Source organism: Cebidichthys violaceus, unplaced genomic scaffold (genome assembly GCF_023349555.1).
Source record: "Cebidichthys violaceus isolate CVI_PGR_0920_01 unplaced genomic scaffold, fCebVio1.0.p SCAF_8, whole genome shotgun sequence".
Lineage (NCBI taxonomy): Eukaryota > Metazoa > Chordata > Actinopteri > Perciformes > Stichaeidae > Cebidichthys > Cebidichthys violaceus.
The window spans coordinates 2,335,001-2,349,513 of record NW_027176964.1 but is presented as its reverse complement, the minus strand read 5'-3'; the positions used below and the strand labels follow the sequence as shown (position 1 = coordinate 2,349,513).

The following is a 14,513-nucleotide window of genomic DNA, read 5'->3' as shown; positions in this document are numbered from 1 at the left end:
GTGTCAACTGACTGAATTAATTGACTAATCTTGCTGTTCTACGCCAGGCAAAATGTTATACAACATCTTGGCTAGCTGGTAGCTTGGGCATGAAATGTCTTTAATAAAGCAGACATTAGAAAATAAGACACGGTTACATTTATTGCCTGAAGTGAACAGTAAAGGCTTATTAGAGCCCCGGCATTTTAAGACATGAAAGTATAACCAGTAAATATTCAGGTTCATTACTTTATTTGGTTGCTTACTTTAGATATAAAAAACAATAGCCAGGCTGCACACAACAATGTGGTGCAAGTAGAAAAAAAAACAGTTGAAAAACAAAAACGTTAATAAAGTTAGAATGATATGGTAAAATAAGATAACTACAATCCCAGCATGCACTGGGCAAAAGGCAGGGAAACATCCTGGACAGGTCACCAGTCTAAGATGGTCCATCCAAGAACAATCTTCTCCTCAATCTTTGTGACTCTGAGGCTCCAGACACGTAGGAGGAGGTGACAGTGAGCCAGCAGAGGCATCAGAGCCGCAGCGAGGCATTTTCAAGGAGTGAATGTGTTCGAGTGAAGCGTCTCAACGTGTCTTTCCTCTCTGCATGGTGGGAGGTGCCAGCACCTCCCTGCCCGACTTCCAGCACTGCCAGATTCCAGATGTGTGATTGAAAACAGTGAATGCAGAGAAACCAAGGAAAGAACTGCATGAGGAGGGCGCTCAGCTTAAAAAAATAAACAGGAATCGTGTTCAAAAACAGAACGCTGTACTCAGGTCTGGTGATCTTGTGTTGCAGATGGACTCTGTGGGTTCTGGAAGGATCAGACGGTCTTCCTGGAAGTCAGGACTCTAACTATAGAGCCGACTCCTCCCACTGCCAGAGCCTGTGGGGACACACACACACACACACACACACACACACACACACACACACACACACACACACACACACACACACACACACACACACACACACACACACACACACACACACACACACACACACACACACACACACACACACACACACACACACACACGTCAGGTGGAGTGCCTGATCAAAATATTTCTATTTACAAATTAAGCTCTAAAGGTGCATTCACACCCGACGTGTTTGGTCTGAACGGATCATAAGGCAACAGCTGACCATAAAGAGAGTTTTGAGGAAACAGTAACATGGGAAACCAGCTCCCCCATGTTACAATTAAAGGATACTTTAGATCCCCCTCAACACTTCATGGATCTACTAAGAATAAGAGTGTCTGTATCAAAGCCTCACATATCTTCTTCCTCCATTGTTGTTACAAACACATCAGTGAGCCTTTAATGAAGGTTTAATGAAGATGCATGCGTTTGTGAACTAGTGAGCATACAACTACATAAATGAGGCTTGGAATATACTGCTTGAGCTGTGTGATGTATTGTAAACGGACAGTTTGATAGAGTTTCATGCTCGTCATTTACTTCAAGTTTTCCTCAAGAATTCAGGGTCATGCATGGTGAGAAAAGGTTATACAACTGGTCATTTTGGGGGTGAAGGGTTAAGTGGAAAAAGAAAAGTTTTGAACAATGAGTTCATCGTTCAAATTTTACCTTCTGTTCTTACCACAGTGCTCCATGCTCTAAACTGCACACAAGAGGCCTATATAAATATGTATTCATCTTTCTCTGTGTCCTAAAATGTAATGCTGGCCATGAACAGGAAGACACGTTGTCATGGCTTTGTTGACAAGAGCAATGAAAACAAAAAAAACATTTGAGGTGTATGTGTACAATTACACAGATTTGTAATGAGTGGTATTGTAACCTTCCTTATATGACACAATATGCTATTTAGTTAATCTAAAAAATGCTTTTCATTTGGAACTAGTTTATATTGTATTATTACTAACTACATACCTTTTCGTGCCACTGCAGCAACACAGCACTGCTGTTGTCATTGGGGTTCTCAAAGCCTCTGTAGATGTATTTCATCAGCAGGTCCACTCCAGCGTGGTCCAGTGAGCCCACAGCCTTCTCTATGTCACTGCTCTTAAAACTGCTCAGCACCTTGAGCACCAGCAGCTCTGCTCTCTCCTACACACACACACACACACACACACACACACACACACACACACACACACACACACACACACACACACACACACACACACACACACACACACACACACACACACACACACACACACACACACACACACACACACGTTGACCAACAAGTAGCTGGATGACTTAGCTTTCCCTCTAAGCTAAAGCCTTTTTCAGATCTAAATATGTTGGAACTCTGCAGACTGCAGGACCAAAACATAGATATTCCAGAAACATCTGCAACATTTTGTGTTTTCTTTGTAGATTAAGCCCAGTCGTGTCATTTTAGCAATACAGCATGCAAAACATTTTGTCAGCTGACGATCTTTTCATCCAATTGTATTTTTTTCGAGTTGTGGAGAACGCAGCATGAGAAGTGGATGTAGTAATCGGGACTTTACCCGTTGGTTTGTGGACCACAGCTTTGAAGCCTTGAATTTTGGAATGTTGGCCATCGCCATCTTGGTTTTTTGCAACCAGAACTGACACAAGAGGGTGGAGCCAAGTACAACCGAACAAGGCGACCAAAATGTTGACCAAATAAAACTTCATGCACTAAGAACACATTGGAAAGGGTTAGAGATCTAAGATGAAAACACAGGCAACTCCCAGACCGGACAACGCCGTGGTGGCAGTCTGTCAATCACAGTAGCCCCGCCCTAAAGTATAACCTGCTTTATGGTCTGTTTGACTCTAAATGGACCATCATTTACTAAATGAACATCATGCTGTATTGAAGAAGACTTGAAACTAGAGATTGAGACCATAAACTCATGTTTACAATGTTTACTGAGGGAATAAATCAAGAGAGAAGTAGAGTCATTTTCTCATAGACTTCTATACAACCAGAGGATTCGCCCCCTGGTGGACAGTGAGAGAATGCAGCTTTAAAACATGAAGCATCAGCTTCACTTTTCAAAACCGGAGGTTGCCGTCTGGGTCTGGAGCCCAAAACAAGTGAAACATATTGACTTATATTAATGTCGAAACTCATATGGACCCTGCAGTAACTTCCTTCAAAGCATTTTTTGTATTATTGTCAATGTGCCACTTTACAATCTTCCATCAATAGACGAGCCACTGCAACCGACGATTAATACATTTATAGAAAGAGCCATTTCCCTCCTCACATACTGTTGCTGAGTGTTCTTCCCTCGTCCATTCCCTTCTCCTCATGTACAGCCTTTATACATCATGCTGTAACGTCTGCTGATGCATTATGTGACTGGATATTTTGCTTGTGCTATCACTTTCCATAAAATGATTCATAAATGGCACATTAGGATACACCCTTTCCACACGAAAATAATCTATACATGCAGAAAAAAAACAAACAGCTGATTAATGCTTGAAATAAGTTCACTGTCTTGTATCACTGCCATATCCGGTGATACAAGCAGAAGGTGAAGGATGTCCCCGCTAAAAGTGGAGAGGCATTTCTTCCTTCAACACAATAGCACTGAGCAAAGAAAACTCTACCTTGGCAGTCTGGTTCTTGGTGTTGATTGGAGGATTCTTCAGCACGGCAAGGAGAGCCGCATTCATGTTCCCCTTGCAAAACAACAGTCAAGGACTACACCGTTCCACAGGACCCATACATGTGCATTACTTCATTCAACTAACTGGGCGGCCGTAGCACAGTGAGCGAGGAGGAAGGCTGTTGACTACAAGGATGGTGGTTTAATGTTAATATTTTATAAATCAGAGAACATTGAGCTAGGCTTGTTTGGTTCCTCATTTCACCACCGTTCATGTATGATGGCTGCTTTACAGCAATACAAGCTGAATGAGACCTATCAGCAGTGATAGATAGATAGATAGATAGATAGATAGATAGATAGATAGATAATCAGTAACCTACCCATCTACCTAGTACAGCCACCTCATCATCGACCATTACACTACTAACTACAACCCTAGTTTACCGCAGCGTATAGTGAAAGAGCAGTCTGCTTTAAATAAATATACCCAACAAAAAAGACATTACAGAGATTATGAATTGATATTAAATAATCCTGCAGTTTCTGTGAACTAGAAGAAACCTGTCATTTGGTTTATTGCTGTATGTATACCAGACTATTTGGGGGGATGTTAGACATTATTTAATAAGGGAAGCTGAGCCAAGGTATTTCCAGATAAATACATATTCATAAGTATATTTTGAAGGTGAGATATGGTAAGGTAAGAGAAGAAATGGGTGGACTCCCATCCGGAGCCCAGATATTGTATTTGTAAAATGTTAATATATATATATATATATATATATATATATATATATATATATATATATATATATATATATATATATTCTCCATATTGGAATTTGACATAACTTCTTTAGAAGACTGTTTAAACTTTATGTATGTATACTTAAGATCCTTCCTATTTTCCTATAACTTAATGCAATATATTTGTATGTCAAAAAAGTTGAGGCATGGAGGAGTGAGCACGTGTTACCTTCTGATTTAAAAACACTAAAGTTACCCATCAACTCGCTTTACTGACCACGCCCTCCTGGGAACCTACACCCGGAAATGCTACTTTGACTGTTCCTCCACAGAAATGCTCTGCCAACTGCACACGTTATGCTAAATAAATGTCACCCATGTGTCATATACGAACACGAGTGCAATTTAGACATTTAGAATTATATATTTAGGAAAAATCACAATACACTGCGGAAGTGTAACGTCAACTTAACTCGTTCAGCCCTCGGCCGTTGTAACACAACGGGTGTGTTGAGAGCCCTGAGTGGAGTTAACGTCCCAGTTGTTTGAGAAGACGTTCACCTGAAGGTAAAGGATATTGTCTGAGCAGAGCGTCTACTTCTGCGTCGTCCGGACCACCCTGGCTCTCTCCTCCGTCTTCCTCGTCCACAAACTTATTCTCGTCGTATTCATCAACGTCTACTTTTCTAAACCGGTCGGAAACTGTATTCTTAGACATCTTTGGAACGATAGTAGAGACTGTTCAACCTAAAGACGAGCGTTTTTGACAGCAGACACTAGCAGCTGTACTACACAGCTTCACTTCCTGTTCTTCTGCGTCACAATTTCTTCTTCTACTTAAATGGTGGGTTGCAACCGTTGGTGCATACCGCCACCTACTGTACTGGAGAACTAAACTCCAGATTTTGTCCCTGGATAACTTTATATAATTAGGTAAATAAAGTAATAATAAATGACAGTATTAATACTACTATATATTAAGAAATATAAAAACACACATTACATTCTATGATACATTCCTTTCTCCTTGAAATATTCCACAACTTCTTTCTGTGTATCCTGTACCCATCTCCTGCTGTTCCAAGAATAGCCTCATGGTTCCTGCCTTAAAAATGTTTCCAGCACGTTTTATTGTCCCTGTGTTTCCGGCAGTGCATGAGCACATGTTCCACATTCTCGTAAACTTTTCCCAAGCAGCAACAATGTTTTCTTTAATCCTGTGTGGTCAAAGCTTCTGTTTCCATTAAACACTTTGTGAATGAATGGTTTTCTGCACGGTGTAATATTGTCTTCCATTGTTATCCCTGTCCCATCTGTCCTGCCATTTCGTCATTGTTTCTGTCGTGTGCAGGTATATCTATCTCATCTTTAATCCTCTTTGCTTTCATGTTTTCTCTGCTCCTTCCTTCCTTTTTATGCCTACATGAGTTGGTACGCAGCAGAAGCGCACTTCCACCCCAAGCCTGTTAAATTTGAATAAACGTTGTTTATTTCCTATTAGATTCCATAGTTTGCATACTGAGAGAGACTGCTACAGAGTCAACACAGCGTCCCACTCTATGTGATCTTACTTCTTCCACCCACTGCAGGACTATGATCAACACCATCATTTCTGCTGTATAAACAGCTGATCAGGTATTCTTTTTCCTATGTTAATATTCATTGAGGGTGTACATTCTCTCTTTAATTCCATTATGTTATAGGTCTATTTCAGGTCTTGGGAGTAGCCAGGGGGGAAGACTACTAATAGGGGTAGGGGGATTACAACACTCCAGTCTGTGTTTCTCTGTTTTAGCCAAAGCAATTACCCTGCTGCTCCAATATGTAAGCATACTCTTAACTCTTCTGAAAGCTAAAAGTATTTCTTTGTAAGATTTTAGAAGAAGATTTTGGAAGTTATCAGTAATGCAGTTGTTTGTTGCGTGGGAAAATGCATGGCATGTGTCGTGAGAGCATGTGAAATGTGTTTCACGGTCAGAGTGTGAGAGTTTGAAGCCCTGAATTAGATTGTCCAAAACTGGGATGTCATGGCATTTTTTAAGGGGTTTAGGCCCCGGAGCCCAAAAAAATGTATATATATATATATATATATATATATATTACTTTCTATATGTACCTGTGGCATGGGCCGTTTTGGGTTTACATACTGTTAATGTAAGCTATGTTTACATAAAGAAATGGAACCAAAAAAGTCTAGTTTAAACAATAAAGTTAAATATGAATTTCTATGCACCTATGCCTATAATGAAAAGGAACGTCCCCCCAACTTGCAACAAATGCTAGTCTACTGTTGACCTCATCAAAGCACTATATATACAGTATATACTATATATATATACATAGTATATACTATGTATGTATATATATATATATATATATATATATATATATATATATATATATATATATATATATATATACATCAAAACTCAGTGGAAATCCTGATATCACCCTGTCACAACCATTTCTGCTCCCTGTCACAAGTTCCATCACCTACACACTCCTGTTTCTATACTTTGTCTAATCCTCGTTTACAATTGTTTTTGTGTTCTTGTTAACCTTCTTTAGTAAACTGTAAACTGCACCACACAGTGCACACTATGCATTAAAAACTTGACTGGCTCGAGGCATAAGTAATCTAATTGCTTGCAGGAACCTCAAACATATTTTGGTCATAATTATTTTTATTTAAACCGAGACTATGTACATTTTGGAAATAACACATTGTTTATTTTTTTAATGAAAAGTCAAATTCTATTTATTTTTGTATAGCCCAAAATCACAAATCACAAATATAATATTATAATCTGTACACATACGATATCCTCTGTCCCGGGACCCTCACATCAGTACAGGAAAAACTCCCCCAAGTGGAAAAAAAGGAAGAAACCTTAGTGAGAGCAACAGAGGAGGAATCCTCTCCCAGGATGGACAAAAGTGTGATAGATGTCATAATGAGAGTAATAAGCAGAATAATGACGGAAAAATTACGACTACTAGTAATAACAGCAGCAGTGGATATAGTAGAATAATAATGATAATAAAATAAGTAATGGTATCGGCAATAGCAAGCAATGTGACTACTAATAATAAAGATAATAGCAGTGGGTGTCAGACAGGACCAGGGTCCAGATAAAACCACGATCTATGGAAACCTGTGAGGTAAGAAAGCAAAGACTCCGGGGAAGAAGCAAAGTTCGTAATGTGCATTAATGGGACATGAATTCATACAGAAGAAGAGGAGAGAGGAGCTCAGTGTATCCTAGGAAGTCTCCCGGGCAGCCTCAGCCTATAGCAGCATATCTAGGGGCTGGTCCAAGGCAAACCTGAGCCAGCCCTAACTATAAACCTGAGCCAGCCCTAACTATAAACCTGAGCCAGCCCTAACTATAAACCTGAGTCAGCCCTAACTATAAACCTGAGCCAGCCCTAACTATAAACCTGAGCCAGCCCTAACTATAAACCTGAGCCAGCCCTAACTATAAACCTGAGCCAGCCCTAACTATAAACCTGAGCCAGCCCTAACTATAACGCTGAGCCAGCCCTAACTATAAACCTGAGCCAGCCCTAACTATAAACCTGAGCCAGCCCTAACTATAAACCTGAGCCAGCCCTAACTATATACCTGAGCCAGCCCTAACTATAACCCTGAGCCAGCCCTAACTATAAACCTGAGCCAGCCCTAACTATAACCCTGAGCCAGCCCTAACTATAAACCTGAGCCAGCCCTAACTATAAACCTGAGCCAGCCCTAACTATAACCCTGAGCCAGCCCTAACTGACACATTCTTTGCGTCATTCTATAAATTAAAGTTAAACACACTCTGGCAGTTGAAGGTCCTTTTAATGAAGCAGAACCTGATAGCGTCCTCCATATACTTCTGCAATCAAACACAACGATAGATCCGTCTCGTCCACATATTGTCTGGTTCCTCTTTCACAGAACTGCAAAAAGACGCAGATCGGGAAGTGAGCATGAACAGAAGGAAGAGTTTTGATTTGGATGGCATAACTATCTATCTGTTGTGAGGAAGTGAAATTGTCTGACACTCATCACTGAGAGGGGAAATAACAGCAAGTAAAGTAAGCAACATTTAGCCGGATGACACTTTGTTGTATATGTTGGGATCTTCTGAAGGGTCCAGTTACTCTTCCGTGTACTATTGCATGAGCTGAATGCAAAGCTAAAGGGATCATAAACAAATCCACAGCTGCTGTTAGTGCTGACAGACCTTTATACCGATTTGTCTTGTTAAAAAATATGTACCTTGTTCACGACTTATTGGAGTTCAGAAAGAAGGACTTCAAGCTAGTTCACCTGATCAGCAGAACAAAGCCGCTGAGATGGAGCAGCTCTCATGCAAAGTGACATACCTCCACTATCCCCACTATTACCCCTGGTTGTCCTGTCTCACTACATTTACAATATTATTACAATATTCCAAATCTGATATGGCTTGAGTAAACATCATATTACAGATTAAGACATACAGGATATGCTGGTGTTATTCAGGTTTTAGGGGCATTGTTTGGACATGTATACAGCTCATTCACAATAGGTTTTTTTACGGCACTTTGTGAGTCCCCTGCTGTATGCATGCCTGTTTATATCTTAAAGGTTTTCAAAAACGTTTGTATTATGTTGCTTTCTACATCTGTTATGCTGTCCAGTCTCAACAAAAAGCTAAGAGGGGATGTATGACAGTCAAAGCAAGGTGTTAATCCATTAGTGATAGTTACATAGTTGGCTGCATGGCAAATACATTTCAACTTGAGCCTATAACTGCTTTCTGTTGGGTGAATACATAGCTGTGTGGATCAAGCTGAGGCTGAAGCTGATCTCAAAGGGTAGAAGACTGAAATAACAGCAGTATATTTATTTGTGTAATAAGTCTCCTTCAGCATGTAGACACTGCCGAAGGCAACACAAACAACACTCGATGACCCCTGAAGAGGACACCATGTCTTGGAAGTTATCAGTTATGCAGTTGTTTGTTGCGTGGGAAAATGGCATGTGTCGTGAGAGAGCGTGAATGTGTTTCACATTCAGTGTGTGAGAGTTTGAAGCCCTGAATTGGCAAGGCATTTTTTAAGGGGTTTTAAGCTCCGGAGCCCAAAGAAATGTATGTATGTATGTATGTATGTATGTATGTATGTATGTATGTATGTATGTATGTATGTATGTATATATATATATATATATATATACATACATATATATATATATATATATACACACACACATATATATATATATACACACACACACACACACACACACACACACACACACACACACACACACACACACACATATATATTTTTTCATATATATATATATATATACACATATATATACATATACATATTATATGTATATATATACTGTTCAAAGTTTTATGAACAAACCGTCTTCATTAGCTGCATTTTCATGGTGGGGAATAATGTGAATAATGTGCATATCAGCTAAATTGTTTTTTCTGCAACTGATTTTACACTTTCAGGAACTCAGACATGCGCTAGATGTGAAAAACAATGCTTTAATTGGCAAAGCAGAATTAATTCAACAAAGCTTTTTAGTATTCTATTGAACTTATATTGTATAAAAGGTCAACATGCTGTAGTTTGATGGTCTATTGTCGCTGAATGGATACACACAATATAAAAAAAAGCCATAAATGCAACAATAAAACTGCTTTAAAATAGCATTATAAAACATAATGAAATCACTTGCATGCATTTGTTTAAAAGAACATAACATACAGACAATATTAATGGTAAGTAATGGTTAACAGTCGTAGTAGGTAATTAGCGTTTCCCATTGTCTTGATTGCAGTTAAGGGACAAAAGAGGAGTGAAGGAGAGAGGATTACCTGGCTTCCCATTACATTAACACTTGAAAATCTAACTAAGAGTAGGCTGACAGTTTAAAGGCTGCAGAGGGACAGGAAGTACTGAAAAGGTTCCTGTTTAAGTAAAAATCATGAATTTTCTGCCATCAAGGGGCGATACCATAAGCCGTGCTGAGCCTGGGGAGTGGAGAGGCCGCCTACTGTTTCTCCAGATGACGGTGCAGAGTCGGGAAACCAGCAGGACACACGCCAACACCAGCAGTGCAACTGATCGGACACAAAAGAAGTGAGGAAATGAAACAGTGTGTGATTGGGTTAGCCAGCAGAACTTAAATGAACCTCCAAGTTTAAAGATGGATATCATTTTAGCGAGTACAGGAAGGCAGCACACTATGATTTTTTTGTAAATATAAATCACATTATATCTGGAAGCAGCTGTCGAGCTGGCCTCCTCCTAAAATAATCTTGTTTTCTGACATTGTTGATAGAACTGTAGGCAAATGACATTGATACGGTGCGTGTGGACTTTATTTGTTTGTGCCTGTCTGTTCTGTTCAGAATCTGTTCATCCAGTATTCATATACTGTGAATGTCAGATGAAAAGCAGCCACTTATTTAGCTTGTGAGGCTGTGCTATAAAGATGGGAGTGGGGCTGGTGAAGTCACAGTTGTAGTGATCCAGTGTTAAACTCACCCATAAACACAGAGTTTGGAGTGGGATCAGCTGGGTTAAAATGTTTGAAGACGTTTCCAAGCAGAGCCACGATCACAACGGGGTACACGGTCAGGATGTTACGCACCCAACGGTCCAGCACCCAGTTCTCAAGGATGAACCTGCACACACAGACAACGCAATGCTCAGCCACCTGTACAATGTAATGGAGTGCAGTGATGGTTTTACAGTGCCCCCCCGCCCTCTGCCGCAGACAGACCCAAATCCAGCTACGCTGCCACTTTGGACCAGCAGGCCGAGCTCTGGCGGAAGGTAGAGAGCTCCGAGCCCTTCTCCACTGGGACCACCGAAATCAATTCAAATTTTTGTAGTCATTTTAAGTGACAGACTCACGATTACAGCAGTGTCAGAACTAAAGCTAATACTCTCATAGTATCACATCGATCACTCTTCTACTTGTCAAATGCCTCATCCAATCAAAGCTTACCATCCCACTACCTCTGCAAACAGGATGCATAGAGAAGCTGTTGCTGCTGTGCTCCTGGCCACACCCCACAGGTGGAGAACCAATGAAAAGTTGATCAGAGAAGCGATGGAAGTCCATGTGGTGTAGAGAGCCAAACCATTCTGGACCTGAGCATATGAGCATTTACGAGCACAAAAATGACATCATTCACAGGGGACGTTCTTAAAAAGTGAGACTCATCAGCAATACAGTGAATAAAGAGCACACAGTCTACCAACAGTGTCCACACACACACACACACACACACACACACACACACACACACACACTCTCTGCCATACCAGTATTCTTAGACAGTACAGGTCTTTGCGATGGTATGTCTGTAACCAGAGTCCATAGTAATCTGTGGCAGAGCAACAGAAGAACAAAGCAGTGTAGTTGGCAATTGTCATCAGGGTTAATACAACCAGAGCCGCTAGCATCGACCTGCACGACAGACAGAGAGAGAGAGAGAGAGAGAGAGAGAGAGAGAGAGAGAGAGAGAGAGAGAGAGAGAGAGAGAGAGAAGAGAAAGGGTCAGCAGCGGTTCTATTTCAGAGATAGCAAATCAAATGAATTCTGCCTGCAGTAATTGTTAACTTTCTTATCCTAGACCTTGATATTAGATCAATTGCATTTTTATGGATTCTCCAACAATATGTATACCATTGGCTATATAATGAAGTTCACAATCATGTGGTGATCACCACCAGAACTATTTTATCGATGATTATGTTTCATCACCCACGAATTATTAGTTTGTAGTGTGTTTGGCTAACAGCTAGCCGAATGGACGGTGTGTTTGGCTAACCACTATTGGCGAACAAAACACACACACACACACACACACACACACACACACACACACACACACACACACACACACACACACACACACACACACACACACACACACACACACACACACAGCTGTACGAGGGCAGACAGCTTGGTGAGTTTAATTCTGTTATTGGTAAGATGGTGCGACCCGCTTACATCATACATTGCATATGCATACATCGCTGCTTGGTTTTGAGTTTGAAGTGTTTTATTGGTGTCTGGACGGGTTAGCCAATTGTGGGTCGTATTCATTCGACTGCACAAAACAACAGTGGTCCTTGCAGACATATCTGGCGGAGATCTGCGCTCTACTGAGTACACCTTTCGAGTTGATTATGAAATTTCTCAGCTGAGAAAATAAAATAACCAAATACCTAAAAACATACAGTATATTCTTACTTTCGTGCAGATATTATATTCATATTTGGCAGTGTTTAAAGATATATATCACTGAGACGTCTGCCTCCTTCCTCTTATAATGGAGGTGAATGGGATTGGGATTCCGGTGCTCATAGCACACACAATTCAACTTTCCAGAAACGTCTGTTTTTCTGGCTAATTGACAGAACACACTATCAACAGTTTCACTGTTTCCAGAAAGTTTGTTTGGAGCTGAATTTTTATTTATTTTCAAATTTAAAATATAGTATAGTGTGTTTTTAAATAGATTTTGGAGTATTCGGTAATGGTGTGTGTCACTAGAACCGATACTTTACTACCAAGTAGATGCCAAAGTACCATCAGGACTCAAGACTGTCGTTGTCTTGGGGAAAAAGAATTCCCCTGAAAATACTACATTGTGAACAGATCTGTGTTAGCAAACGGTGGACAGCACACTCCTGCTTTGCTACATGACGCAGTAAAAAGTTAACGCACGCAGGTTGCATTATGATGCGTTCAAGCTCTGTATTGGACGAAGGTCAATTATTGCATTATTGTGAAGTTTAAATGTAAGCTTGTAAAATATTGTTTTTTCATATATAAATACATACATTTAACAATAAATTAATTGAAAATTAATACAAATAAATAGATGGGAAAATTAAATAGAAGAGCAAATAAATGGGGGAATTAACACAAAGATAAAGAAGCAAATTGAAACAGAAATATTACTTTATCAATTAATTAATGTCTACATTTATTTTAATAATATTTGTGCATATTTAATGGACTTTTAATTTATCTATTGAGTAATTTATGCATTCATTTTTTAATTTGATAAGTTCCGTCTTCCATGAAAGTACCCTTTAAGAATATACGTGTGATTTACTCTTCCATACCTCAGTGCTTGCTCTGTTCTCTATCTCTACTCCTCTCAATGGGAGTTCATAGTCACAGGCTGACGCTTACTCATGGTTCACCTGAGGCTGTTTCAAATCCTCCTTGTTGTACTCGCCTACATGTCCTCCCCTCACCCATAGTGTCCTTACCCAGATCCACATTACATCCCTTTTTTAATCATTGCTGTTGTTGTTGATTTTTTGTGCAAAGTAGAAGCAGTAGACATACTCTCTATCCCACAGCAGCAGCCATATTACGTTCATCACCAAGTTGGACAGCCAGCAAAAATAGAAGGTGTACGGCATCAGAAACTGAGCCCAGGATCTATTCACAGAGAGAGAGAGAAAGATCAGTTTCATCTGCATTTTGCTCTGACTAATGAGTCCTATCACACAGGTCAAATCCACATGAGTAAATATTTAGGACTATTTTGATGTCGTCTTACCCTCTGAATACATATGTAGTGATGTAGATCACCATCAGGCTGAGCCAGGTATAGATAACACCCCAGATAGAGAAGGTCCAGCCAGCTGGAGTGATGTTGGTCTCATAGCGGGCTGACACATTACCTGTAGTGGAATGGAAAGGACCTGGAAAACAACAGAGACATCGAATCACCAGACCATTAACGAGTCCATCATGATCTTGGGTGATAAGGCCTGGCTCTCAGTCCGTGCTCCAGTGGGATGGGGCTGAGGTCAGTGCTCTGTGTGCATGGTTGTCTAGATAAAAATATATTGAATGAAGATTTTCATTAACTGGAACTAAGAAACTTTGACCACTTTGACCAAGAAAAAGTACGCAGTGTGGACCGAGTTGTCATTCTAGAATAAAAACTATTTCAGCTGGATCTAAGAACATATGAAATGTCTCAAATCAGCAAGAGTTTAGAAATATTTGTTACAGAGAATGTTTTATTTACTGAATCTATGTGCACTTATTGTATTTTGGAGTCTTTACTGCATTTTGCTGTCGTGCTTTTCTTGCATTCACATTCAAGGACAAAACAAAAACAAAGAAATGCCCCAATATACAATATAATATAGTGTATTAAA

General features: G+C 40.0%; 2 protein-coding genes across 2 annotated transcripts in view; both read right to left on the bottom strand.

Moving 5' to 3' along the window:
- Positions 1-214: 214 nt before the first annotated feature.
- LOC137866010 (actin-related protein 2/3 complex subunit 5-like) lies at positions 215-5,124 on the bottom strand. Its single transcript, XM_068701635.1, has 4 exons — positions 4,887-5,124; positions 3,559-3,632; positions 1,888-2,064; positions 215-872 (listed from the first exon to the last, which is right to left on the bottom strand). The coding sequence occupies exons 1-4, from the start codon at positions 5,023-5,025 to the stop codon at positions 810-812; spliced, it is 453 nt and encodes a 150-aa protein (XP_068557736.1). The 5' UTR covers positions 5,026-5,124; the 3' UTR covers positions 215-809.
- Positions 5,125-9,827: 4,703 nt separating this feature from the next.
- si:dkey-29d8.3 (uncharacterized protein LOC556220 homolog) overlaps positions 9,828-14,513 on the bottom strand; it is a 7,256-nt gene continuing 2,570 nt past the window's right edge. Inside the window, exons 2-7 of the mRNA XM_068701832.1 lie at positions 13,904-14,048; positions 13,687-13,782; positions 11,640-11,784; positions 11,320-11,465; positions 10,854-10,993; positions 9,828-10,426 (exon numbers count right to left, since the gene is read on the bottom strand). Coding sequence (XP_068557933.1) covers positions 10,278-10,426; positions 10,854-10,993; positions 11,320-11,465; positions 11,640-11,784; positions 13,687-13,782; positions 13,904-14,048 — 821 coding nt within the window. The 3' untranslated portion in view covers positions 9,828-10,277. The remainder of the gene's footprint in view (positions 10,427-10,853; positions 10,994-11,319; positions 11,466-11,639; positions 11,785-13,686; positions 13,783-13,903; positions 14,049-14,513) is intronic.

Excerpts from the sequence above, each read along its gene's own strand:
- LOC137866010 (XM_068701635.1), bottom strand. The coding sequence starts at position 5,025 with ATGTCTAAGAATACAGTTTCCGACCGGTTTAGAAAAGTAGACGTTGAT. Across the intron at positions 2,065-3,558 it reads CCAAGAACCAGACTGCCAAG|GAGAGAGCAGAGCTGCTGGT; the intron begins GTAGAGTTTTCT and ends GTGTGTGTGTAG. Across the intron at positions 873-1,887 it reads TGCTGCAGTGGCACGAAAAG|GCTCTGGCAGTGGGAGGAGT; the intron begins GTATGTAGTTAG and ends GTGTCCCCACAG.